The sequence below is a fragment of the Podarcis liolepis genome (assembly GCF_965112155.1).
Source record: "Podarcis liolepis genome assembly, chromosome: 2".
NCBI lineage: Eukaryota > Metazoa > Chordata > Lepidosauria > Squamata > Lacertidae > Podarcis > Podarcis liolepis.
In genome coordinates this window covers 83,354,626-83,382,613 of record NC_139555.1, presented here as the reverse complement: position 1 = coordinate 83,382,613, position 27,988 = coordinate 83,354,626, and the positions used below count along the sequence as shown (strand labels likewise).

General features: G+C 43.3%; 2 protein-coding genes across 6 annotated transcripts in view; both read right to left on the bottom strand.

Annotated features, from left to right (window-relative positions):
- Positions 1-5: 5 nt before the first annotated feature.
- On the bottom strand, positions 6-8,890 carry LOC310700208 (protein SPMIP1). Its single transcript, XM_083489440.1, has 3 exons — positions 8,287-8,890; positions 2,068-6,272; positions 6-1,635 (listed from the first exon to the last, which is right to left on the bottom strand). Exons 1-2 carry the CDS (start codon positions 8,741-8,743, stop codon positions 6,154-6,156), a joined length of 576 nt encoding a protein of 191 aa, XP_083345566.1. The 5' UTR covers positions 8,744-8,890; the 3' UTR covers positions 6-1,635; positions 2,068-6,153.
- A 2,274-nt stretch (positions 8,891-11,164) lies between these two features.
- The window catches only part of FLNB (filamin B), an 87,743-nt gene continuing 70,919 nt past the window's right edge, over positions 11,165-27,988 (bottom strand). For 4 of the 5 annotated variants that reach the window (XM_083489083.1, XM_083489085.1, XM_083489082.1 and 1 more), the window contains 14 exons: positions 27,550-27,678; positions 26,259-26,432; positions 25,628-25,786; positions 24,797-25,000; positions 24,213-24,365; positions 22,745-22,867; positions 20,089-20,355; positions 19,721-19,858; positions 19,513-19,628; positions 16,895-17,027; positions 15,490-15,666; positions 13,981-14,199; positions 13,577-13,780; positions 11,165-12,812 (listed from right to left, as the gene is read on the bottom strand). In XM_083489083.1, coding sequence (XP_083345209.1) covers positions 12,625-12,812; positions 13,577-13,780; positions 13,981-14,199; positions 15,490-15,666; positions 16,895-17,027; positions 19,513-19,628; positions 19,721-19,858; positions 20,089-20,355; positions 22,745-22,867; positions 24,213-24,365; positions 24,797-25,000; positions 25,628-25,786; positions 26,259-26,432; positions 27,550-27,678 — 2,384 coding nt within the window. In that variant the 3' untranslated portion in view covers positions 11,165-12,624. Of the gene's footprint in view, positions 12,813-13,576; positions 13,781-13,980; positions 14,200-15,489; positions 15,667-16,894; positions 17,028-19,512; positions 19,629-19,720; positions 19,859-20,088; positions 20,356-21,285; positions 21,797-22,744; positions 22,868-24,212; positions 24,366-24,796; positions 25,001-25,627; positions 25,787-26,258; positions 26,433-27,549; positions 27,679-27,988 lie in introns of those variants that run through there. The other variant, XM_083489086.1, reaches the window with a different exon arrangement.

Genomic DNA, 27,988 nt, shown 5'->3' with positions numbered 1-27,988 from the left:
AAACACTGTGAAAATGTTTTTTTTAATTTAAAAAAAACATTTTGAAAAATACATTGAATTTTGCATAGCTCACTTTTGTCATCTAGTGTCACATTTGTATATTGCACTCTACAACACATTTAAGATGTTTTATTTGCAGCCGTGTAGCTGAGTCCCAATTCACTCTGTCTACAGCAGAAGTCATGTGGGTAGAGTTGGTTAAGAATGGGAGGGCATTTCAATTCAGTTTCATTAAAGTACAATCGATTTCATACATTCCAAAACAATGTCAGCACCAAAACAAGTATAACCATCAAAATCTGCACTTACCTGAATTTTTCAAGGGAGTTCTCCAGCCAAATAATATTTACAAAAATGAATCTATTGCTGTATACAAGTATGTGTCTTAGGAGAAATTCACACTAAAATGCTGAATAATTTTAATGATTTGTTTTTTTCAAATTGCTAGTTGCTGCAGGATTGAATTTAAGAATGGGAAAATGAGAAACTGAAAGAAACAAAATTGACAAATCCTTCCATCTCTAGTGCTGATTGGGCTGTAGATGTGACATCATTAATCCACCTCCCATAAAACATTTTTTGCCGTGTTTTAAATTTTATTCTCCTGTTTTGAAGTAACATATTGATGTATATTCAACCGAATGATAGAACAAGTTCTGATTTCTCACTCTGGGCTGCCTGACCACCAAAGTGGAAAGTAACAACCGAGAGAGACTAGAACAGTCTGGAGGAAACTGAGGACCCCCTCCTCTTGTGCCAGATATGAAAGCTCAAATCTCTGTTTCTGAAGCGGGAATTTAAAAAAACCCCACAACAATTAGAAATGAGAAGAATAAAACTAAGCAGTGTTAACTTGTCAATTTTAATTAAAACCATAACTTTTCAACTGCTTGGCCTTTAGCCACCCAGCCACAATGTGCCCCCTTGTCCTCCCGCCATTCATAGCTCAGCATAGCCCATGAGGACAAAAACAAGCAAAAAGTAAGTATATTGTGTAATGCCAAAGTAAACACAAGTGTTTATTATTTTTTGCTGGAGCAGAAATGTCAAGGATTCACCCGGCCTTTTCTGTTCATAACCTACATGCCCCTTGTAGATACCTGAAATATGTCACCTCCACAAATTGTATACATCCTGATGCATTAAGCGGGTGGGGAAAAGTGAAGAAGAAAAATCTCTGTGTGGCCATCGAGAAAGGTGGTGTTGATTTTATGGCTGGCTGCTGCTAATACCACCCAGGTTCTTATTTCAGGCTGTGGCCATATTTAGTGCACAGATTTCTAACCACATCTTTTTCACAGTCCTGCAATAACATATAGTCTTTTAAAAATGTATACAGATAAAAATGAATGAGCCATTGGAATGAACACAGGTGTGAGGATTGGAATAATTCCCCAAACTTTCCATAATGTGGTACAAATATTAAGTCTGTGTGAGTAAAATGCAGTCTTCCTTTTTCTGGATTGAAACTCTCCCATCTTCAGCATTATGTGTCACACCTGTATCCTTCAAATGGCTCAGTGCAGTGTACACTCGGTTCTCATTTTGCCTCACAACAACCCTGTGAGGTAGGTTAGCAAAGGCTGCAATCTTAAATGCACAATTTAATAAGTCCCATCAAACTAAAAGATTGCTCTGTAACAGCGGCGTAGCGTGGGTTGTCAGCACCCGGGGCAAGGCAAGTAATTTGCGTCCCCTAACCCGGGGCAAGGCAAGTAATTTGCACCCCCTAACCCCTAACCTGCCGCTGCTGCCAGCTTCTTCTTGCTGCTGCCTGGGTTGGTCTGGTGTGGTTCTCTCCCGCGCTCAGCGCTGCGCTGGGCGGCTGCTGCACTGTCCCTCCCCCAGATAGTCCCTCGCTCTCTCTCCGCACCGCACGCCTGGCACCCACCCCCTCCACAGTGGGCGGCGACCCAGCGGCTCGGATCGGATTCACACAGCCAGCACTGCAGTGAGAGAGAGTGAGCCAGGTAGGGGCAGAGAGCTGTGAGTGCGAGCGCACGCCCCCCCCCCCAGATGTTGTGCCCGGTGCGGCCGGGCCCCCCTGCACCCCCCACGCTACGCCACTGCTCTGTAAGAGGATTATTGTTACGTAGGCCAGGTCAGTATTATCCCCACATTCCACATGGGGAAGCTGAGGCTGCAAGATCGTGCCTGGCCTAAGACACCCCTAGTGCAATTTATAGTTGTGACATTTGAACCACTTAGTTCTCAGCTCACATTCTTGGGAATGTTTATGCTATGTGAAGTTTAAAATGCCTCTAAACCTCTCCCATTCTCTTTGTGCAAATATTTGATCATTGTTAACACAGAAGAGAATAGTGGTTTGGTTTTTTAATTGTGTATGAGCGTTCTAGAGTATAGGTTTTACTTTCAAATTACATACTCACTGTAAATTTCATGGTGGGGATTACAGTGGTACCTCTACTTATGTGCACCTCTTCTTGCGTATCCTTCGGGATACGCATGTGGCAAACCCGGAAGTATATTTCCGGGTTTCGCCGTGTGCACATGCGCAGAAGTGCTTTTTCGTGCCGCACACGTGCGCAGAAGCAGCACCTCTGGTTGCGGAAACCTCAAGAACTGACTGGAGCTCTGGAAAGGACCCCGTCCGCAACCGGAGGTACCACTGTATATTCTATTTTTGTAGGGTGGCCTTCAATAAATGTGTCTCTACAGTGCATGGGTATCTATTTGGGCAGTGGGACTTTTCCCCTCTCCCCACCCCCCACCCCCTCCCCAAATCTGCTCCAGGGTGTTGGCAGAACCCCTAGTACAAATTTAAGGGGCACACAGGGTGAGTTTTGTTGTTCAAGCAGAAACCCTTGCACTAATAGGGACGTGACTTAGCCCTTCTTTGAATATAACCTTTAGTCACTAGGTGGCACTAGGCTTAGTTGTGTCTGGACAGAGTCAGGAGTTTCCTCTTGCTGTTTTTCTTCTCTGGCTTCCTGACTAGTCTGACTTCTAAGCCTCCCCTGCAGCTTCATAGCTAAATGGGGATTAAAAATCTGGCTTCCCACATCCAAAGACAACACTCCTGTCATTCTACTAGTGACTCTTCACAACGCCCTTCCTCCTGTACAAATTAGCACAGCTTCAAGCCCTCACCACTAAATGTTCATGCATGTGCTATTTTGTAAAATGAGGCTAAAATACTAAAAAGCATATTTGCTATAGCTTTTATGTAAACTAATTAGACAAATTAATTGCAGGATTTGATATAAAGGCTTGCTTCTGTTTAAAAATTCCTGTGCAGGAAATACTACCAATTCTGGGAAGACAAAACAAATAAGCAAGCAAGTTTCAGTGAAGCTATTTTGATAACCTTTTAAAATAGGTGGCTCACCGTAGATTAGGATGCCAAAAAATAGTTTGGCTCCATCATGCTGCTTCCTCCTTGGTCCGTATTTCTGAAGGGATCTCCAAAGAAAGCTGTGCTTAACTTAGAGATCACCTCTTTGTTTATTTCCCATCATCAAAATAATACTGCACTCTCAAATACAAAATCTACGTGTAATGTAGATGTCATTTCCTAGCTGAAATGCTGCCTAAGATAACATAACCACATAAGGCAAGCAGTTTCAGATGTGGGGCTCATTCAGACAACTGGCTTATTGGACATTCATCCTGCTTTTGTTCCACTTTGTTTGCAGGGCAGTTATATGACAGTGCTAATCCTGATTTGCTTGTGTGGTGGCTGTGGGTCTTCCTGTGAATCATTCATTCATCCTTCATGTGTATGCACATATAGAAATTGCTTGGGGAAATAAAATCCTACACTTGCATTCCCAGAAATTGATGTGTTCTCTTAAGTTCACTGGCTTTGCATGGAAAGAGGGGCTCCCTGTGGCTTTTCCTTAACTTTAGGGGTCTTTAGAGGAAGCAAGTCTTTAGGGGAAGAGATTTCCAATGGCCAAGCATGAGAAAGGGCCATAGCTCAGTGGTAGAACTTCTGCTTTGAATGCAGAAATTCCCATGTTCAGTCTCTGACAACTCCAGGTACAGCTAGAAAAAAGTAGCGTCTGAAACCCTGGAGAGCTGCTGCCAGCCAGTGCAGAGAATACTCAGCTAGATGGACCAGTGATCTGAACCAGGTCCTGTTAGCTAGGGATGATGGGAGTTGTAGTCCCAAAACAGCTGGAGGGCCGAGTTTGGGGGTGCCTGGTCTAGACGCAGCCTCTTATTCAGTCCATGGATCGGCATAAGCTGAATCGCAGAACTAAGTTGTGGCTTTACTGAGAGCAGATAAAATATCAGCAATATATATCACACACGGACTGAAATTTTCATCCCTTATTCCCTGCTGGCCCATTAGACAACATTCCTGTAGTAAATCACAACACTGAAAGTATATTTCATGTTACTATCAAATTTCAGTCAAGTGAGACATAAGACACTATGAAATTATTCACATATACTTGAAAAAGAGCCACCTTTTAGATACATTAGCACACATAAATTTATGGTTCCATTCACTAAATTTATTTTGCAGCTCTCTTGTTTTATGCTATTTTGTTCTAGTCAAGTGGTCTCTGTGGAGCAGTGAGTCACTGGATCTCTCCGACTTCTCAAGCAAACAAAGCCAAGAAAGAAAGAAAAATTATCACCACCCTGGTTCCGGATCAAATCAGGAGAGTAGCTGAAGTTACAAAGTCCACTGTATGAGTGTTGTATGAGTGAGTTGCAGCAGCACAGTTTGTCTTGGCTCCAGGGAGCACCTTCAATTTTTCGGGTATCTCAATTTTCATATAAAATACTTGTATGTCACAGCTGTGGAGACAACCTTGAAAAGCATGCCTGCCTTATGCACCCTTAAAATGAGCATGAGCACCCACACAAACCCCCATTTTAATTTTAAATCTCATGTTTTTCAGCCAGGCTTGTTCGAGCTGCGAGTAACAACAGAGCTTTTGTTCACTCTCCTGGCTGTAACGCAGCAGTTGGGAGCAATGGAGGCCTGTCAGCAAAAAGCTTTCGAAACAAGGGGCATTCTGAGGCGGTCATGACTATTCTATGGAGTGGGGAATCACATATCTGAAAATAACCCTTAGAAAAACAAGGGAATTCTGGTAGCCCCAGGTTCACCTCACTTGGGGGGCCTCTGTCCCCTGTAGGCAGCAACCTTGGCTCATGGATCAATTTCCTGCTCAATCTGAGCTTTGCTGTGCATATGACACACAGCAAAGCATGGCTTTCTCACGATCTTTTAAAGAAACCAGGGTACTCTCACAAGTCAGTCACATCCATCCCTGAAGACCTCTAGGAAAAATAGCAAAAGCCACAGAGCTGCCCATCTCCGAGGGCTGTGTCCTGTGAATTTTTGCTCACCATGAGTTCGTTGTCTCCATGACTGATCAGCTGATCAGCATACCCATGTCTGACATACACATAATTGTGGCTATAAATTCCTCATAGTCTACCTTTATTATACAAGTGAATGATGGGTTCGCTCCCATGAGTGAAAATAGTAAAGTCATTGTGGTACTCCACCCCATGACTAAGAATCAATACAACAGCTCACACAACCTCCAGGGAAGAATACGATGATGTACCCAATCACTAATGGAGCAGACTTGGTCCATCTACTCCTATACCGTTTACTCTGACTGCCAGTTGCCCTCCAAGGCCTCAGCCAAAGGTCTTTCATAGATCCACTACCTGGAGAACTGGGAATACTTTGTCACAAAAGTTTTTGTTACAGACCTGCACCCTTTTTGAATTTCAAAGCAGTTCTCTAACTTCATCTTAGTATAAACTGTGATAGATGCTTTAAAAAAAAATCAGCCTACGGCAGGTCTTCTTTCAAGGTGTCACCACAAAAGGAAACTATCACAAGAAACATCACAACAGCCATATGAATTAATTGGCTCTAAATCAGACTCTGGTCCCAAATGTATGCAAGGTTATATACACATCCTTGACAAAGAACCCAGTAAGTTACTCTGCCAGAATGATAGGTGCTGTGCATCAATCACACAAGAAGCAGAGCTACATGCTAAAGGGAGAGGAAGGCTAGAAGCAAGTTCTAAATCTGATGGAGTAATTATGGAGGGAAGTAATTATAGAGGGTTGTCTGATCCAATACCACAACAAATACCCACGCTAGGCAACATTGCACAAACATTTCCACATGTCAGTTAGCAACAATATTCATGACAGCTTGTCAGTTTTTGATGGATGATAGAAGATTCCGTTTTTGAAGTAGAAAGTATCCTTTACAATTCGGGATTTGCCATGAATTGGTGTCCTCATGTCCTTAACCACGTCTCCTGGAAAAATAAATGTGTAATTGAGCATTAAAAATTGCATGCCTAAGATAACCTAAAGCAGAATGCCAGCTGCCACAGGATGTGATTTTCAGATTCCCTTACAGAACAGTCACAATTTGTAAACTGATAAGCAAGGAGCAGTATAAACCTGTCATCCATTTCCTGGATTTGGTGAAATCATCACCAGGCATTTTACTGACTGCCATACAAATCATCATGAGTTCACCACCTGTAGCTGTGATGACTACATCGCCTTCCCGGGGCTGCTCAGGTAGTTCCGCCTATGCTGTAGATAGATAGATAAACTTTATTCGCATTAGCCAACAGCCATAGCAACATAAAACAAGCAATATATACAATTAAAAAGACAACAGTGGTTAAAAAGGGCTATCAAATGACCAAGATTATCATTCAGTTGCCTGCGTTTACAATTGGCTAAAGCCAATATGTGCTCTTAACTGAAGAAGAAAGCACTAAAACCTGTTTGGGTCTTTTGGAATGAGGCTGATAGATCTGAAGAGTTGCAATGCTTTATAGCTCCCACTGAACAAAACTCTGCTCCATAAAACAATAATGCACAAAACAGCAGCTTAGTTCCACTATTAATAAAAGATATAAATGCTTAGATCAGGCATAAGCAAACTCGCCCCTCCAGATCTTTTGGGACTACAACTCCCATCATCCCTGACCACTGGTCCTGTTAGCTAGGGATGATGGGTGTTTTAGTCCCAAAACATCTGGAGGGCAGAGTTTGCCTATGCCTGGCTTAGATGATGGCAAACTTTTTCCCTGTCTTGTAATAGCAGCAGACTATACAGAAATTCAGCAGGCGCACCCTTGCCCATCATTTTATCCTAAAAGCTTCACCTGCCTAATTTCTACCATTCAGGGGGCAGGCAGGCAGGCATTTCCTCCAAGGAGCTTAAATGTGGCTTCCCCCTCCTTCCATTTTATCCTCGCAACCATCCTATGAGTCAGGTTAGGCAGAGAGATGGTGCCTGACCAAAGGTTCATGACTGCATGGGGATTTGGACTCTGAAGTGGGGCCTGTAAAGGTGGCGTCATCCCAGGCAAACACCACCAGCTTCACTCTATTTAGTTCTTACTGTTTTGTATTTCTTCTTAACACTTACGCTCAGTGCAGAGTCACCATGTAAGCAAATGAAACATTATTCAGACTCTGGCATACAGAACTAGATTGGCTTCTGTCACCGTGACTCACGAATAATGCTTAGCTCGCAATTCAGTGGTTTGCTGGGGGCTTATGCAGAATGAAACAGGAAGGCTGCTAAGTGGTAACAGATAGAAAGGCAGGCATAGGGCAACTAGAGCAAGCGGAAGGTACAATTTAGCTCCTGCACCTCAAAAAGTGTTTTTGAACGAAGCTTAAAAGGGTGACCATGCAGCCTACCTTACAGAGGACAGTCCTCTACTGAAGAACAGTCTGCTCCAAAGGAGACAGACGTCAATGGAGTTGTCAATCAACAATTGATACCTGGACTGCAGGCACACAGGCCACCTGGTCACAGTCTTCCCATTTGACCTATACTAATTATTTTCAAATTTGCAAACATATAAATTACCTTATGCTAAATACTGCGCTGATTTCTGGCCTCTTTTGAGGAGATACATTTCCTCAGGTTTTTGCCAATGTGTAAGTGGGCCACCATACTTAAGACTGTTCAGGAGCTGGCATGTGTGCATAAGGAAAGACAGACAGCTGTCAGGGACACATCCTGTTAGTGCCCTGTGCCTTCCCAAATCTGCTAGAGATCAGCGGAAGTCCTACAACAAATTTAAGCATGTCATGGCAGGGGAGATTACATATGGACAACAGACAGCGCTACACTGCATTCCACCCTAATAATTTCCCCTCACAAAGACAATTAAAGCAGGGGAGGCAGAAGCAACTTGAAATATTTCTTGTCACTGGTGAAGCATTCTCTTAAGCCTACTGCATGCCTCTCGTGCTCTGGGATCCATGCAATAGCCATTACTGGTTCATTACTCTTACCTAAGCGCCAGCCGTATTCCCACGATGACAGCACTGGGTAGCAGAATTTCTCCTCAGGGCTCTTCAGCGTCCTCTGCTTGAGGTAGTGGTGCCTCCCTTTGCCTTCACGTGAGAAGCCCTGGTATAGCAGCTGAGTTGTCTGTGGTGTGGGAACCCTCATCTCAGGAAGAGGCTCCTGAAGGCTTGGGCCTTCCTCCTCCTGCTTCTCCTCCTTGCCCGACAGGTGCCGCCTGTCCTCTTTTTGCACAGTTACTTCTTGACACCGGAGGGAGCTTGCACTCTTCTCAGGAGGGCAGATGGCAGGCAAGAAACACTTCCTCTTGGCGACCCCATAGTCAGTCACCCGCCTGGGGCATTTGTGCCCGTATTTTGCCTTCCAGCTGACCCTGCAGGAGGCCTCCTTGTTAATAAGCTCCCTCCAGCCATCTTGCTCCCGCGTGGTCAGCAGGCCCCTCATGGCCCCAGAGAGATGGCAGAGTCTGTGTGGTGACCACCGTGTGCTCGGCAAATGTTACTTCCTGCCTCTGGTGTCCAAGGAAACATACACAAAAGGGCCAGTGAAGCTATTCTCAAATTACAGCCTCTGAACAAGGCCTGTGTGTGCTCTCTCTCTCTCACACACACACACACACACACACACACACACCCCTCCTGCAACTAGGTGACTACAAGGCATAAAGCTGCATTGGAAGGGTTTGTTTTTGGTGAAATGTTGAAAAACTTAGGTGGGCTTCTTTGCAGCTACAATTGCCCGACAGGTGGAATTAGTTACCTTACAACCTAGCTGGGGCTTTGTAACTGCAGAGCTCGTAAATCAAACTGAAAGTAAAGAACTTTGCCCTCCTCCCCCTTCCCACTTGTGCTGACTATAGAGAATATTTACACCTGAGACACACACGAGTGTGCACACACACAAATAGTGATTTAACAAAAACACTTGGCTGGAAGTTAGCAGTCCATCTTGAATGCAACTTGTGCAACAAGCAAGCAGGGGATTTGCCAATCTTCATTTCCCCGTTTTTAAGTTGCATTGGACTCAACCCAAAGAAAATCAAAGCCAAACTCAGCGGAAGCCACAAAAAGTTAGATTGGCTACCATTCCATGTGGTGCCTGTGATTTCTCTCTCTGAAACCACAAAACTGGCTGTGCGCCCTTGCTCAAAACCCACCCTGGGGTTTGGGTGCGTAATACAGCCCCAAAGCAGGCAAGTTTTGACTGGCTCTCTGTGTGTTACACAAAGAATTTAAACACCTTCTTAAAAGCCCCCTGCCTTACAGTAGTCATAGTGATAGCTGAAAGGTAGCACAGTAGGGGGATAAATCTTTTTCAGAGAAATGTATATAGCACATGGCTACAGAGAGGAAATTAAAATGCATGCAAAGGTACTCCCTCTATCTTTCTTGTCCCGTGGTCTTAATTTGAGCAGTTGCCCTTTAAAAGCAAAGCATCTTAAAATAACAGAATCAAAAGCATTTGTAGCCGAGAGATGGGTAAGGCAGCTGTATAGAGATGAACTCCATGCCAGCCATTTGGTTTCCTCCTCTAATGCTTTCATCGCAATGCAAGAACTACCACACCCATAAAGAAATGGGAAAGTTTTAGACCTCTGGAGTTAAGCCATAAATTATAAGATTCAAATGCCAGGCCTCCACCCAAGTTTCAAAGAGTACATAGTGAGTAAACTAATATAAAGAGGAGAGAGAATATTCTGAACAAATTCATAACACTGAACTTTGAAACTGTGGTGTGTGCCTAGGAATGGCATGGAAAACAGTGAAAGCTTTTGTATGTTGCTCTAGCTATTAACTGCCCACAGATGTGAGAATCTGACATCTATTAGAAAACATGGCACAGCCCTTTTAAGCTAGGGCCACAGTGGAAGAATATTAGCAGCGAAAAAAGAACATTGCAAACAAAACAAAAACAGCAATCATTACTTCTGGTTCGATGGTAGCGCTAGTTACAAAGACTGATAAATTCCACATACACTGTCCATCACCCATAGCTCAGAAGAAGGGTGCATTCTATGCAAGCAGAAATCTTGGGTTACATTCCTGGCATTTCCAGAGCAGGTTGGAAAAACTCCTGACTAAAATGCTGATGAGCTGCTTCCATGTCAACACAGATCAGACTTTTTCAACCTGGTGCCCTCCCAGTGTTTTGGATTACCAGCTCCCACCATCCCAACCATTGGCCATGATAACTCGGGTGCATATGAGTTGGTAGTCCAAAAAAACAGGAAGGCACTGGGTTAGGGGAAAGCTGGCTACGGTCAACTGACAGCAGCTCTGAAAAAAAAAAACATTTTACATAATTTGCTACGTGGTCTTTATCTGGAGAAGCCAGGAGTTGAACCTGGATTCCTCTGAATGTGAAGTGTATACTCTACCACTGAACTACAACCCCTCCTCAAAATTCAGATCTTCAGAGTGCCTTTCAATGGCATGGCAAGAACCAAATGATTTTAGGGATTGGGGTAGACTTCGGCAGAACCATGCAAACAAGTAGGAGGCTTAAGAGCTAAATACTTGACCAAGGGCTAGCTTGTTTTCACAGCACAAGACCTAGAATATTTAGTGTAAAAATCTGTGGAAAAGACAGAGCATACCTAACTCAGCCACAGAGACAGTCTTAAGAGCTAGGGAGCCTTCGTGTTTAAAATCATGCATGATGAACTAAAGACCACATCTGCTTTTACCATTGCCAATTATGGTCCATGTTCAAGATCTCTGTACTATTGTAAGGCACTTTGTTGCCTTATGCTATTTCGACCACCAGCAGGAATGACATTTGATGCAGGTACGATACAAGTTAGTCCATTTAGACAGACATGAGTCATGGCAAAACCAAAAAAAATACTTAGCAGCCCACCTGAGATTGTTTTTAACATGCACATTTTATTTCATGAAGCCAACATCCATGGTTTTTAATAAGTTATGGGATACAATATTACAATCTTGCAATTATTCCAGTTTATTCTGCTTTTCCTTATAGTTTACAATGTAGTGAGCATTTCACATTAAGGCACACAGCACAGTAAAAAAAGAAAAGAAAAAGGGATGTCTTGTTACTCTAGCTCCTCCTCCAAGAAGCTGTGCTCAGACTTAGTGCACTGATATACTACAAAAATAAAGCTGACTAAGTAGAAATCTTTCTCTAAAGAGAGGGAACAAATTTCCATCAAGTCTCTTCTTCCATTAGGCACATTTAAAGCTCTTTGAGAAAGAGAGAATCTGCTAAAAGCCACAGGAGTTTTGTAGTAACCATTAGTTGCATACCTGGAATGTCTTTTGAAATCTGGAACGGCCATGTGCTCATTCCCTTATCCCAAAACAATGAAGGGGATAAACACTTTGTGCATGAACAGGCTCAATAAACTCGCACCATTAGCAGAAACATTCAGAGGTACACTTAATATTGTCTGACTGACTAGGCTAGTTTTCACATCATCATGATCAGGAACACGATGAGCAAGTCAGAAGCTACTTTTTGTTACTCAGCTAAGAGCCTCGTGTGCTGGAGATAAACGTCTTTCTAGCATAGCCAACGTGTGAGTTGCACAAGCATGAATTTTACACTGAGTGCAGAAACAAGCTTGGGAGAAACTGAGTTCCTGCATGTTGCACCTACTGTGTGTCAGCAAAATGCACCTGTGGCAGAATATCAGCTGATTTGGCATCCTGTCAATCACAACAATCATGGTTAAAGTAAGCTAGCATCGTAACTGTACACAGCAAAAGAGGCAAAGACTTCCAGGAACAGTTTGATACCCCTTGCAGTTTTCATTTTCTGCTAATGTAAACAGCCAAGCTTTCTGTTATGGTGTTTTAGTGTTTAGCTGTAACGCTTGAGAGTTTTCAATGTTACGTGTTTTTTTTAAAAAAATCAAGTATACAAAAGGCACAGTAAGTACCAGTTTTACCTCATTTTCTTTACAGAAGAACTTTAACTGGCAATAGCCAAAGTGATTTTCTACAGCTAAATTTAAAAAGTTTCCAGTCTAAAAAATGTCCATCAAAAGTCAGTAGTTTAAGCTACCCAATTATCAAACACAAATTCCAGTTTAACATGTAAATTCTAAAATCCACAAAAGGGATAGTGACCTTGTTACATGATTGCATATCGATCCGAAAGGTACATTGGTTTACATTTGTATAGGAGGGATGCTTAAGACAAATAGAACGCTTTTAAAAAGTTGCAGAATTTAAGTTGGGGGTGCATTAAAAAATGTGTTCTGTATACATGAAGGTATACTCTATTTCTCACAGGAATGCTCACAGTATTGAATTGTTCGGATTTCACTTGAACAGAGCTGAATGTTTTGAAACAATACGAACTTAGGGAACTGTAACGTGGAAGGGGCTTCCAGGAATGTGTTCTTCACCCCACTTCACGGCTAGAATATAGTCACCCTTCTCCTTGACGACGTACTTTACACCGTACTGTTGGTTCCCAAGGTGTTTCACAGATACTTCTTCACAAGGAGTTGTAGGTCCATGGACACCAACTAACAACATATTTGAACCTAAGGCAGAATGAAGAGCATTACTACCACACCCCAAATTCAAACAGCTCCAATCTAGCTTTACTAAGTATTTTGACTAATCAGACTCAAAGTTAAGAGCCTTGCTAGATCAGGCCAAAGGCTCACTTAACCCAGAGCCCTGTTTCCGACAAACAGGTGCCTATGGGAAGTTGGGATGCAGAATCTGAATTCACAGCACTGTCCCCATTTGAGAGTCCCATACTTGGGTCCAGAGACATACTGCCTCCCACAGTGGAACACAGCCATTACGGTCAGTAGTCTTTAACAGCATGCTGCTCATGGACGATAATGCTATTTGCAGGGCAAGGTATTTCTGCAGAGAAAAAGCACTGGGCAAAATTTATCAAGTAAACCTTGCTGACTCCTGTGCAAGACAAAGAATTCTAGTTCTTTTCTTAGCAGTTCATCTTTAGATCAGGCTTTCCCAAACTTGCCTCTCCAGCTGTTTTTGGACTACAAATCCCACCGTCCCTGACCTGCTAGCTAGGGAAGATGGGAGTTGTAGTCCAAAAACAGACGGGAGACCCAAGTTTGGGAAAGCCTGCTTTAGATGCTCTTAAATGCTTTGTAAAGCGGTGGGAGATCCAACATTCCACTGCCAATGGCAACTGAATACTTTTCTCTGGGGCGAAAGAGGCACTAAAGATTTATTGGACACTTACAAGGTGGAGAAGCTCAGGTCTTTGGTCACTGGACCAGTAATAGAAACCCACATTTATTATTTTTTTAAAAAAGGAAGTTACCAGCTTTGCTGCAGTCGACAGAAAATGTGTTTTTCTGGCCCACGAAAGCTCTAGAGAGCCCTGCTCCTGTGGAGATCACTCTGCTTGCATCAGATGAAGATCTGGGAATGGCACTATAGCAGGTATCCGTTGTTGACCTGGTCACAGATTCCACCATGATGGAGGATGTTTCATTGGACACACCTGGGCTAACCAGCCGCTGGCCTACAGAGCAAGATAACCAGAGCACAGTTTAAACAGTGTGGCAGTACCCCTGCTGCTAAGTGAAAGAGCTCAATGGCTACCGTCAACTAGATGCCAGTCAAGTCAAAGACACTGTGCCACCTTGGGAAAGTCCATCTCTCTGCACCCACCCTCCCGCTGAGAACACAACCAGGTAGGTAATACTGGCTCATGAGTCTTACCTGTCACTTTTGCTTTGAAAGGGCTGCCGGCTATGTGATTGGGCCCTCCGTATTTAATTCCAATTAAGTAGTTCCCTGGGGCCATAGGTGTGTACATTACATGGTAGCCCTCCAGAGCTTCTTGACAATCCATTTTCACCTTTGACGGCCCCTCGATTGTAACAGCAAGGGTTCCAGGGCCTGCTTTGGTGGTGTCTATGGTAAATGCCGATTGTAACCCTGGAAAGCAAAGGAGAAATAGGAAGCATGGGTTCCAAGACTAACCATTTGTCACGTCACACTTTCATGCAGCAATCTTGTTTGCCAAGTATATGTCATGGATACAGCCTCCCATGCCGCAACAATCTGCCATTGCAAATTGTGTATTTTTTAAAATAATAATAAAAAAGACCACTTTCTCAAGAAATACCCAAAGTGAGTCACGACCACTAATCCATCAAAAAAGCAAATACTCCAAAGGATTTAGAAAAAAACTTGTCCCACCTCCTAATAAAAGCAGCCCTTTCTTTGATACCTTGCGATCACAAATTTCACACTTTCCCATGCTGCTGCACAGGCAAGTGCAGGTACCCCCAACCTGCGGCCCTCCAGATGCTTTGGCCTACAACTCCCATGATCCCTAGCTAACAGGACCAGTGGTCAGGGATGATGGGAATTGTAGTCCAAAACACTTGGAGGGCCAAAGGTTGGGGATGCCTGGGCAAGTGTGCGAAGACAAGCAAAAAGCAAAACAAAACCCAGAACGACTGATGAATGCTTCTTCTAAGGTGGAATCTACACACATATAAAACGTTCTGAAAATGCTTTCCTTTAAAGCGTTTTTAAAAATACATTTAATTTTCCAAAAGGCTCACCATTACCATCTAGTGTTACACTTAAAATGTTTTATTTGCAGTTGTATAGCTGAGTCCTAAGTGCAGCCAGACCATCAGTAAGTAATGTTTGGCTGTGTGGAATCCATTACGGCTTGATCAATAGCAAGGACCCAACCCAAAATGTTAAGCATCAACGCTGCCGAATGGGTATGTTACTGGTACTCATCTGTCGAATTTCATCGAACTCATCTATCGAATTTCAGTTAATTTCTCCCTTCAAGGGCCTCAGGAGATATAAACAGGCACTACTCCCATGTGACCCACTGAAAACTACACAGGCCAGAGATGGAGAGCCTGTGTCCCCCCCCAACTGATGTTGTGGAACTCCCAACAACCCGAGCCAACATGACCAATGGTCAGGAATGATGCGACGGTGTGATAAACTGCTAAACTGAATTGTTCAAATCAGTTCAGCATCCATTTCTGCATTTTCTTGAATATTTGCTTTTCCCTGTTTAACTGAAATGAACCGAGACCACCACCCATTTTGAAACCTATTGGCTGAGCCTATTAAAGGTATAGCCCAACTGTGCACATCGGAGAGAAGAGTGTTAGCTAATGAGACAAAGGCAATCTCTGGGTCAAGACCACCCTATTTTTCAGAATTCTAACGCAGAAAGAGGAAGCCTCTCACCTGTTACGCCACTCTCAAGGCCTGGCCCGTAGGCGGTGACAAGAGTTGGGCTATCTGCTTGACCTGGTTCCCCAACTCTAACTTTAAAAGGACTGCCTACCACATGGCTCCCGTTGAACTTCACATCAATAGAATGAATGCCGTTTTCACGAGGGATGAACCGAACAGCGTATTTATCTGCAATACATATACAGGCAAATCATCATAAATGTAGGTTGAGAACTTGATGTTAAAAAGCAGAGCACACAGCATCTAAAACTATTTCTATGACTGCCATGCCTGGGCCATGGGAAGGCGGCACATGGAACATGCCTGAGGAGAAGCAAAGCCTCTGAAATGCAATCCTCATGTGGAGAACATGCATAGGAGTTGGAGCTGTCACTTTAAAATCCGTTCTTATTGCTTTAACCACCAGCATGCTGCAAAATGGTTATCCGCTTGCACTGGTAGAAAACTGCAATTCTTTATTCTACAGCAAATATTATAATTATAGCACAATTGAGTATAGCTTGTTCCTTTTAATCAGTGGCTAGTCTGAAAACTGTCTGGGAAACATAGAATACTAGAATGGTAGATCTGCATGGTTAAAAGTAGCTAGAAATGGCTATCAAAAATGTAAGGCCAATTTAAACAAATTGGCACCAGCATCAGATGAGACCCTGTTGGAATCAGCCTACAGGTATGCCGTGTATTTTCAAAAGTGAAGGATGAAGGGAGAAAGAGTTAACGAAAATGTATAGGGCAGGATGGAAAGACAGGAGCCATTTCAGGTAGCTAGAGTTGAAATATCTACAGCAGGCTTTCTCAACCTCGGCCCTCCAGATGTTTTTGGCCTACAACTCCCATGATCCCTAGCTAACAGGACCAGTGGTCAGGGGTGATGGGAACTGTAGTCTCAAAACATCTGGAGGGCCGAGGCTGAGGAAGCCTGATCTACATGTACCTGCCCTGTGTAGGATTATAACTTTTCCTTGGTCCACAATTCGGCTAAAAGTTGTGAAGCAATCTCTCTACTATGCAGAAAGATGCACATGCAGCCATTCAACTGAGCTATTAGCACTTGCAACCTGATGCACACCTCTGTTCACAGGAGGACTTCCTCTCTGCACAAACAAACAACAACTGGGGTTGTGGTAAAGTGCACATGCCAATTAGCCTTAAAATGGGTTATGCGGAAGTATTTTGTTCAGTACTTCCTTTTTTCCTTTTACCACCAAGGAAGTAGTTAGTACTAAACTCCTTTGTGGAACACAGTCCTTTGTACAATAAGCATCCAATCACTGTTGAACATGTTTCTATACTGGCATGAACTGAAATGGCCACCTCCTGTTTAATTCTTACAACCATTTTGACTGTTTACATATTTAAAGCAGTTTTGAGTACCAAGTTTACGACACATCCTTACCTTGCTCCAGTTCAGAAACATGGCATTCTTCTACAGCTCCAATTGGGCTATGCACTTTAGCGTCAATCTTGCCCTTTGCCCCGTTAAGCCTTATAGCGAAGGATGCTGGCTGGTTAACCTTCAACCCAGACTCCTAACAACGCAACAGTAAGATCCTCACATACATATTGACATTTGGCTTGCAAGGAATATATAACAGTTCGGTCCTTTACTGTCTCCGAAATATAGCAGCAGCTTTGCATATTTTGTCTAACACAGAACCATTATTTGACACGTGGTAGCCCTGTACCACATTTGCAAATGTAAAGTTATTGCATCACAGAAGTTATGGCCGTGGAAAAACGTTATCAGTCTCACTATTTACAAAAATGTGTCTGACAAGGACACAAGCACCCCTAACCCTGCTATATGTTATGCTCTTCTCAACTGGGTATTCTCATGTCTTAAAACTAAGAATACTTTTTATTTTTAACTTCCTAGTTCTGAGGGTTCCAGATACCACTAAGTGATGTGATCTTTTCTCCTGGTATGCCCCGCAGAGGACCTTAAGGTCCACAAATAACAACACTTTAGAGGTCCTGAGCCGCAAGGTGGTTAGATTTGTCTCAACTAGGGCCAGGGCCTTTTCAGTACTGGCCCCGACTTGGTGGAACGCTCTGTCACAAGAGACTAGAGCCCTGCGGGACTTGACATCTTTCCGGAGGGCCTGCAAGACAGAGCTGTTCCGCCTGGCCTTTGGTTTGGACTCAGTCTGACCCTGATGTGTCCCTCCCCTTATAGTTTTGATTTATGGGCTACTACTAAAATGAGGCAGCATTTTAAATGGTATTTTAACCCGTATTTTAATTAACTGTCCCCCCCCATTATGTTTTATTGTAATTTTGATTGGTGTTAGCCGCCCTGATCCCGGTTCTGGCCAGGGAGGGCAGGGTATAAATAAAATTATATTATTATTTATTATTATTTATTATTAACAAATAATTATATTCCTCAACAGCAGTACAATACATTCCCAAAGTGTGGGCTTGGTTAAGTTTGTCTACCCACACACTTTTTTCTGGTCTGACTATAAGTATGCAAGGTCATCATTTTGCTACAAATGTAGGATGCCAGCCCCAAAATCATCAAATGCATTAGCTTTAAAACAAAATGCTTGCGCTGCCCAAATCTTTATGGTTGTCTGGGCTGAATTTGCTTTGCCATACTCCCAAAATCACTTGAAATCTCTTTTCCTAATTGTGTAGCTAACTCATTAATATGCTGCCAAAAACAAATTTCCATATTGCACCGACAATTAAGCCTGGAGCTTTCCGATTAAGCAAAGCATGTTCCACCCCATGCCAACAAATACAACGTTTTGGAGATTTCTGTTAACATGCCAGCAAAGGTGGAACCAAAAGTATATATCAATGCACACCTGCTCCCCAGTAGCGGTCACCACACATACAAAAAAACAGTCTCCTGGTGTTATGCATGTGTGATTCCCACCCCCAACCACTGGAAAACTGAAGTTCCATGGGGGGGGGTTGCTGGAATGCTGCACTTTTGCTTTCAGTGCAGAGCTTACCTTAATTTCAACTTAACAGTTTTATCCTCAAGAGAGAAATAAACTGAAACAGGCAGCTAAAATACACCAAGGAAGTTTTTTATGGAGTGCCAAAAGATATCTTTTGTAAAAAGATTACTCCTCCCCCCCCAAAAAAATAATATCAGTTTTATTTCCCTCTTCAGGGTTTAAGTCAGCTGACACCACACATTCTGTCAAGAGTCTTTAAATGAAACACAAGAAAAACATCAGTACCACAGCAGCTAATTATCGTCCTTGTAACTCCTTGTTTTAAGTTCAGCTCTGGCTAGAAAGTTACACCAAATGTCAGTCTATAAAACCATAGTTCTGAAAAGCAGTGCAATTTAACCAGTACTGCTGCCTCAAGCTGCAGCAAATCTACACATCATGGGCTGGATGACGCTCAATCTGAAACTTCCAGGCTTCTTATTTTAGATTAAAGACAGTCACTTAAAAATGTTGCTAGATGCACACCATGAAAAAGTCAGGACTATGTACAAACTCAAGCCACTAGAAGTCTGGAATCCACTCAGACTTTGGCTGCTGTTTAAGAATCATTTAAAGTACAAGCTTGTGGTTTTGCAACATCTGCACATGTGTGAATTACTGCTCTGTGCTCACCCCAGAGCCTCATTTGTTCAACCATGTGCATTCTGGGAGCATACGCCAAGCAGAAATGTTGCATGTTAGCCTAACTGCCTTGTCAGCATGCCATCATGCAAGCCAACTTACCCCACTTAGTATTGCTTCATTGCTGAACACTGTCACACATAGACAAACCTTGTGAGAAAATTAACAGCAAGGTTTATAGAACTGCTTAGTGCCACTGTGCGGGGAGAATGGAGGCCATAGTTGTTCCTTAGCTGAATAGCACTAGGAAAGAGTCACCCCTTTTCAGATGCTGTTTCCTAACTTGGAAGGCCTACATGCTTGCCAAGGGATTTCCTCTGAAGAAGTGTAGCTAGTGAGCAAGTAATAATTTTAAGGAGCTTGAGCACAAGGATGGTATCAGCTTGTGGTAGGCTATGGGAGATGCTTCCTTATGTCTCACCTGAAGGCTCATAACAGTGAGCCTACGAGCATCATCGGAAGGAGCAATCACAGGAACCAGGTAAGGGCTTTCCGGAATATGCTCATCGTTGAATTTGATGGACACCTCGTAGTTACCTGGAAGAAATAAGAACTTTGCTAAGCAAGGAGGAATTGTTTTTGTGGCGTTTTGCTTCATTTCAACTTGCTAATGCTTAAGATATCCATACCAGGCTCTTGAGCAGTGTATGATACACCACACGATCCATCTTTATGGTCTTCAAAAGCAATTTCTGCCTTACTTGGTCCTTCTACTGCAATGGAAAGACCTCCAGCTCCAGCTTCCCTTGTCCAGATGCTGAACTCAGCTGTTAACAACAACCACCATGCAGGAATTAGAAGCAGGCAAGTGACCCTCCAATCCCTTTGTGATATGGGGCTCTGCAACACAAGGCAGGGTCACTAGGCTTCCAGAAATGTGCTCTAGTGTTACAAGGTGTAAGCACCCTGTTCCAAGATTACAGCTATAGTCCCCTCTCACTGCAAGGCCCTTAGACCCATGCCCATGTATTCAGATGAAATTTAGTGAAGGTCTTACCTGGGATGCCTGCCTCTGCTCTTTCAAGTCCTGGACCGCCAGCTCTGACCTTATTGGCCCCTCCTTCACCAAGCGGCCCAACGGTAAACTGGAATGGACTGCCTGGCACATGCTGTCCTCTGTATTTCACATCAACATTATGGACCCCCATTTCTTGTGGTACAAAGCGGACACAGTATGTGTTTTTATCATGCTCTACTATTTCTGCATCTGTCATTCTCCCAGATGGGCTAGTGACCCGAGCTGACATGTCACCAATGTCGATTTCTAAAAAAAAGGGAAAGGAGCTGACCATTAATGGGGAGGAGGTAGATTCGGTTTCTAAACATCTTACTCTGTCACACAATGCCCAGTGTACGAGGGCAGAGCTCCCCAGTATTTCAGTTGTTTTGAAACCTTCCCCATAGGAAACCCAGTCACCAAGTTTAGTTGACTATACAACTGAGGTTCTTGGGATCTATTGGAAGTTCCAAAGGCAGCTGCTTTCAGATGTTTGACATGCCCTCAAACATTACATGCAAAGTGGCCCTTGAGTGCACATTCATCTACAGATCATACACCAAAACACTTTTACCTGCAGACATTTGCTGGGAACCTGATGGAACTCAACTTCCCAGAACTGCAACCAGCAAATCATAACTGACAATTAAGTGAGCGCATACCAAGCATTCACCTATGCATGCAGAGTGTCAGATATATATAAGGGACGAGCACATACTTATCAGTTCAGCTCAAAAACCAAGAATCTTCACAAATCCAATTATTTTGTCACCCACCACCCTTGACAAGCAAGTCATGGTGTCTCCATTGACTGCAGAAAGCAGAGTTAAGAGAGCTTGCAGCTCGTAATGAGAAATCAATACATTGCTCTTTGAGTCCCCACCATCCATTTTTGAAGCTATAGAATCTCTCAAACAAGAGAATCTCTCAATTCAGAAAGCAGTCTGCCGCTTTCTGAAGCACTTGACAAATGAATCAAGAATTGAATCACCCAACTTAAGTCCACTTCATCCCCCACGCCAATAACTACTGGGAAGTAAAAAAAACCCCGACCTTTTCCTGTTGACAGAAGAGGACGGAATTTGCAGGCATAATAGACTCCCCCCCACAACAGAGCAGATCAAATCTACCAAGTTACAGACAAATATGTCCAGGAGGGGTTGTGCTTAAGATTCTTTGAAGTTCTCAGAAAAGAAAGGAAAGGAAAGGAAAGGAGAGAAAGGAAGCAAGAAAGAAACTAATTTTATTTGGGAACAGAGTTGGGTTTAGTGCAGTGAACATCACCCATTCTGAGAACTGATAGGAATTGGAATTCAACAATATCTGGAGGGCCACAAACTCCATTACTGACTGAGGGTTTGTTACAGGTCTTCGTAACAAATACTTTTGCTGCTTACTTGCCATGCATTGCGCCTTAAAGCAAATTTTATTGAAGTATGTAATGCAGTTATAGAACAACCTCAGTACTACAACGTACCCACTACCCCTAAGGAGCCAGGTATGTAATACATCTGTAGATCCCATAGAAGGACTGATTGGAAACATTGTTGTCTGATGTTGGCCGATTTTTTTGTGAAACTAGGACACCAAGATTCCCTCAATTGAGTCTGGCAGTTTTCCTTCTGCTCAACACACAGGAAAGTGGGAATGAACTGGTGTGAAACACGGGACAATCTCTCCAGACATATAGCCATTTGGAACCATGTAACTATGAGAAGGCAATAGGGGGAAAGAAAGGAACAGAAGACAGGAAGACCAAGATTGATTAGAGAAGCAGAGAAAGAGACAGAAACAGACGTCAGAATACGTATTAAACTGAAGCGGCATGCTGAATATATTCTGTATATTAGTGCATTCTATGAGCAAGATAGCATTTATTCTTCAACCAGCCAATTATTTTATGTGTCTCCCCCAGTTAGATCCACATGATACAGATCTCTATAGCAGCAACTGCACTCCTACCCTTCCAAAAACACGGCTGAAGATAACTCAAGCATTACAGTGACTCAAGTACAACCTTCTGAGATCATCCTAACACCCGTACTTCACACATAGCATGAATTCCCAGAACAGAAATTTTGGGCATATTGTTCTTCATCCAGTACTGCTGTGCTACAGTGAGTTAAGCCATGGTTTGGCTTAACATGTAGCCCAAACTCAAGCTCATGGTTTGTTTCATCTAGACAAACCATAAACTGTGAAACCAGGAAAAAACCTTGGTTAATAAAACAAATCTGGGTTCAGCCATGTGCTAAGTCAAATTGTGGCTTAGACTCAGGTAGAATAGCAGCAGGAGGAAGGTCTAAGAGGCAAAAATAATGGTATCATTTTGAATAGCCTGTGCATTCACCTTAAGTCCAGGTTTGGCTTAGCATTACATGTGAACCAGGTCACTTGTTATTAGAACTGAGTCAGTGGGTGATGTGCTGGAAAGCAAAATTTAAATGCCACTGCCGCTTCATGGGGCCTAGGAAGAAATGGGTGTGAGTCCTACCATGCAAAGCCCCGATCTAAATAAGAATGCCTTCCCTGATCTCTAGAAGTATTTGGATAACTTTCCATTTTTAAATCTGATTGCAAAGAATGCCCAGAAGATTCAATGACTTATTGGTTTATGGTTTCCAAAACAGTAAATGTATTAGTAGAACTAACTTACCTGGAATTTTTAAGTTAAGATCACACAAGCTTCCAACTGTGGCCACAGAAGGAGCCCGCCGAGTACGTGTAATGCTTTCCTTCACCCTTCCTTCACCACTGATTTTCACAGTAAATGGGCTCCCTGTAGTTAGTAGAGACAAACATTGTTCCATCTATCAGTACAGGAAGCATAAAGACTTTCACAGGCAATAAAGTAACATATCATCTACTAATATCATCAATCTTTATTACAGTCCAGAGACCCAACAAAACATTACAAATTAATACAGAGTTCATACAGTCTACCTCCAGGTTAATCAAGCACTTTGTTTGGAATATAGGGCTCGTTTGTTCTTGCAACCACCGATAAAAACTTTGCCACTGCCAACGTTCTAGCTTTTGTCCGGTCTTCCAGTAGGAACCTGACATAGTGAGCCTCTGACTTTCCCGGGAAAGGCACCAGCAAGGGTAGTATCAGTTCAGCCCTGGCCTGCTCATACTTCGCACAATGTAACAAAATATGATCTATGCAATCAATGTCTTGAGCACACGAGCAAAGTCTGTCCTGGTAGGGAACTCCTCTCAACCTACCATCTAGCACTGCAGAGGGGAAGACATTCAGTCTGGCTTTGGTGAAAAGCCTTCGATAGTTAGGTACTGTTAGGTTTTTGATGTAAGATGTTAACTCAAAGACATACCCATATTGAACTCCTGCTGCCAGCGGACTACAGACTGCGTGTGACCGAGATCGCAAGTCACTGTGTGCATTGTCCCATAATCTTTGCTTTAAAACCTTTTGGGCGCCTTCATAGCCCAGGTAATACAGTTGGGGGGAGACAGACCAATAGAGGTGGCTTTTTTAGCCATCATCTACTAATAGTTATTTCCACTACCATCTTAGAATTCTTTCCCACTGAGGAAGGCTGGACCACTGCATTGTTAACTAAGCACATTAAGCATGAGACTTATCAGCGATGACCATCAAGGAAGCCCCATCTTCCTACACAGATTAACTTGCTATTTACACACATTCAGCTTTACATGCTTTGCGAATTTCAAATAAATTAAAGGCGGGGCAGGTGTCCAGGGAAAAAAAGGCTTTGGCAATCCCACCCACCTATGACCCCAATGTATTTTGACTATATGTGATTTTGGCTTTGCAAGCTACACCCTAGAATGCAACCCCCATGTACGCTGACAGTCACCTGTACCAAACCAATATTCTAGTTTGAGTAACAAAGAGATAAGTGTTACACTGCAGCAGGAGACAACCCCTCAAACAAAAGCACCTTCAAGGCGCGCAAGAGGTTTATTATCCTGCCTTCCAAAATTTAGCAGTCAAGCTTCTTCAGGCATTTTCAGAAGATGAAGGCCCTGGTGGGAAGCCTAGATAGTGTTCTATAGACTCTGCACTTATTACAAGAGGTCAGCGCTGATGGGGAAGTGGACCAGCAATGGCTCGCTTACGCAGGCTCCTTTTCTCTTACCTGGGATGTGCTCATCAGCAAACTTAGTAGATACTATGTAGACACCAGGTACAGTTGGAAAGTATGAAACTCTGCAAGTTCCATCCTCTAGATCTTCTGTCTGGATATCTACTTTGCTAGGTCCTTCAACTGCCAACGATATCCCACCATAACCTAGAAAAGAAAGCAGCTGGGATGAGTGCAAGCGGTTGTGAAGAGCTCCAATGAGCACTGCCTAAATCTTGATGGACGGCTTTACGGATTGCAGTCTTTTGCAGTGTATTAATTGTATATTAACCATTACAAGTGAGCCAGCTGTTTCAGCTCATGGTCACATATGGGATTTTGCTTGATATGCTGCTTGTGGTATAGAGCTGTGAGTTTTAACCTATATAAATTAGCAAATTGACAGAGCATACAAACCTGTTCTACATCATGGCAACCACAATTTACAAGTCAGAGGCAATTTTGCTCTGCTCAGTTGCTGTGATGGTCGGACAACAGACTCAGAACAACGACAGATCAACCACATCACAGGTGGGCAACCCGCGGCCCACAGGCACCCCTTCAATACCCTCTGGCAGCCCAGGAATCCCAGTACTGACCTGCATCTCTTGTATCTACAATGAAGTCACACATTTCAAACGTGCGTCCTTCGACTAAGCCACGTCCAGAAACCCTTGCTCTGCTCGCATCACCAATCTCAGATTGGACCACCATAATGGACACCGGACTGTTGGGGACATGGCTCCCATTCTTCATAATACTGACCAGGTGCTCTCCCACCTCCCGTGGAATGAATGAGATACCTGCCAGACAGAGGTTAGCAGCGAGACAAATTTGTAACTTCCCACTTTATCTTTTTGCCCCCCTCCCTCCACACACACTGTCAAATCACAATACAGAACTGGAAGATAGGTAAAGGGACCCCTGACCATTAGGTCCAGTCGTGGCCGACTCTGGGGTTGCGGCGCTCATCTCGCTTTATTGGCCGAGGGAGCCGGCGTACAGCTTCCGGGTCATGTGGCCAGCATGACTAAGCTGCTTCTGGCGAACCAGAGCAGAGCACGGAAACACCGTTTACCTTCCCGCCGGAGCGGTACCTATTTATCTACTTGCATTTTGATGTGCTTTCGAACTGCTAGGTTGGCAGAAGGAACCGAGCAGCGGGAGCTCACCCCGTCATGGGGATTTGAACCGCCGACCTTCTGATCGGCAAGTCCTAGGCTCTGTGGTTTAACCCACAGTGCCACCCGCGTCCCTGGAAGATAGCTGGCATTAAATATTATTTGTGGCATCAAAATCCCACTCTACCCACAAATTAAAAGTATTATTCGTTTTCAATTGTGGCGCAGGCTCACAAGCTTCCCCAAGACCACCCTGCCAGCACCACACAACCAATACAGCAGCCTCCCTAGAAGACGATTAAGACTTACCAATGTGGTTATTGGGTAGCCTTTTCAGAAGACAAGGTTCATCTCGGCCAGATGGGGCTTTAATACTGGCTGTCAAGAGGCTAAGATCAGTCTCATTAATGTCTAACAGGAAGTCAGCAGCAGAGCCCAGTTTAACTTGAGATTGCTTCCTATTGTCATCTTTAAGAAGGAAAATTTCCCATTAGGACTTTGGATTAAAACACCACTAGATATTAACATTACTGGATCTTAACATTCTGGGCAAACCATCCAAATGCCTTTCCACTTAAATTTACAGAGAAAGCATTGATGAGAATCAGAAGACATGTATGCTGCTTACAAATGCAAATTTATGCTCCACGAAACCAGGACTCTAGTGGACAGTAACTGGACAACACTTGACAGCTCAGAAGTTATTGCAGGGAACCTTTTGTTTCTGCAGTTCATACTAAATTACTGGGCAAAAGCCAGCTAAACACAACATGACTTCATCACATGGTTAAAAACAAGTTGTCAGTTCTCCGTTTGCAGTCTGTGTAGAGTATGAGTGTTAAAGGCAAGTCTTTTCTTTATGTACATTTATACTAAATGCAACGGATTGCAAACACAAAGCTTTTAGGTCATTCGTAGGTGTTTCAAGTGCTCCTCGTACCTGTGATTTTGGCAGTGAATGGGCTTCCTGGGATGTGTTTGTCATTGTATTTGACTAATATACTGTAGTTTCCTGGAAGAGTTGGCAAGTAAGTCACGGTGCAAGTGCCATCCTTGTTATCAATACAACTGATCTCTGCCTTGGAGGGACCTTCAATTGCTAGGTCCAAGCCACCTGTCACGTTGGAGAAAAAAGTGCCACAAGAATTCTCAAACTTACATTTTTCAAGACACTGTCTGAAATAAAAATCAGTGAACTTCAATTAAGAACCACGTTTCAGTTCCAGATGTGGGGGGCCCTGCTTAGACTGAGCATCATGGCTAGCCCTCTGAAGATCTCATGTGTCATATACAAGTTTCAAAAATGTTTTATGGGGAGTGAAAGCAAACAACTTTAAATTAAGGGAATTAAGTCTGTGTCAAACTGACTGTAATCAGCTCTGAATGTCAGCTGCAAACAAGCGGTTGGACTACAAGGGCAGAAAGACCCTGTGTCCCAAGTCTATGGCTCTATACAGAAACATCTACGTTTCTCCTAAAGGAGGGTTCAGTGTCCAGAATTGTATTTGGACTTGCAGGTACACATCCAAGCTCAGCCATAAAGCTCACTTCATGGCTTTGGGTAGCTCTCAGCCTAACCCATCATTAGGGTCACCATAATGTTAGATGGGACAGTTGTAACACATCATGTAATCTGCAAAATGCTTCAGAAGTACAATCTGTTAGTGATGCTATGTTGAACCATGCACTGGTACAGTGGTGCCTCGCAAGACGAAAAGAATCCATTCTGTGATTCTTTTCGTCTAGCGGTTTTTTCGTCTTGCGAAGCAAGCCCATTGACAGATTAGCGGATTAGCGCTATTAGCGGCTTTTAGCGGCTTATCTGCTGATCGGATCAGCTGATAAACGGCTTAGCGGCTTAGAAAAGGGGGGGGAGGAAAAAACCCCACAGGAACTCGCAAGGCATTGTCATCTTGCGAAGCAAGCCCATAGGAAATTCGTTTTGCGAAGCACCTCCAAAACGGAAAACTCTTTCGTCTAGCGAGTTTTCCGTCTTGCGAGGCATTCGTCTTGCGGGGCACCACTGTATATTTATGGATCCCTAAAGTTACTGGGGAAATGAAGAAAATGATGAATTATTTCTATTCAACCTCTATGAAGTCTGATTATAGCATCCGCCTCGGAATTTAAATTTTGGGGCATGCTTACATGGAAGTTAAAATATTCCACCAAAAATCAGACAGGATTCATGTCAAGTAAATTCTTCAGAGACTACGGAATAGACCACTTACCCTCACCAGCATCTTCTGTGACTATGGTAAAGGTTGCTGGCTTGTTTGCTACACCATAGACAAGGCCAGGTCCATAAGCAGTTACATTTCCACTGTTGGGATAGTTCACGTAGAACTGTAGAGGGCTCTCTGCAAAGGTTGAAAAACTATGCATAAACACACTTGAGATAGGATATTTAAATTATTTCAACATCTTTTTGTACATCTCTCCAAAGAGAACGAATATAAATTTGTGTGTTTACTCAGCAATTTAACACGTCTTAAGCTTGCACACACAGTGTTTATTTTCAGTCCCTCCCTATATTCCCTTCCGTATGACAGAGAATGCTACGTATTAAGACCCCTGCTATATAAGACCAAGATCTATCTACTCCAGCATCCATTGGCCACAGTGGCTAACCAGATGCTTATCTAGGAAATCCACAAGCAGGAGGACGTG

Excerpts from the sequence above, each read along its gene's own strand:
- LOC310700208 (XM_083489440.1), bottom strand. The coding sequence starts at position 8,743 with ATGAGGGGCCTGCTGACCACGCGGGAGCAAGATGGCTGGAGGGAGCTT. Across the intron at positions 6,273-8,286 it reads GGAATACGGCTGGCGCTTAG|GAGACGTGGTTAAGGACATG; the intron begins GTAAGAGTAATG and ends TTATTTTTCCAG.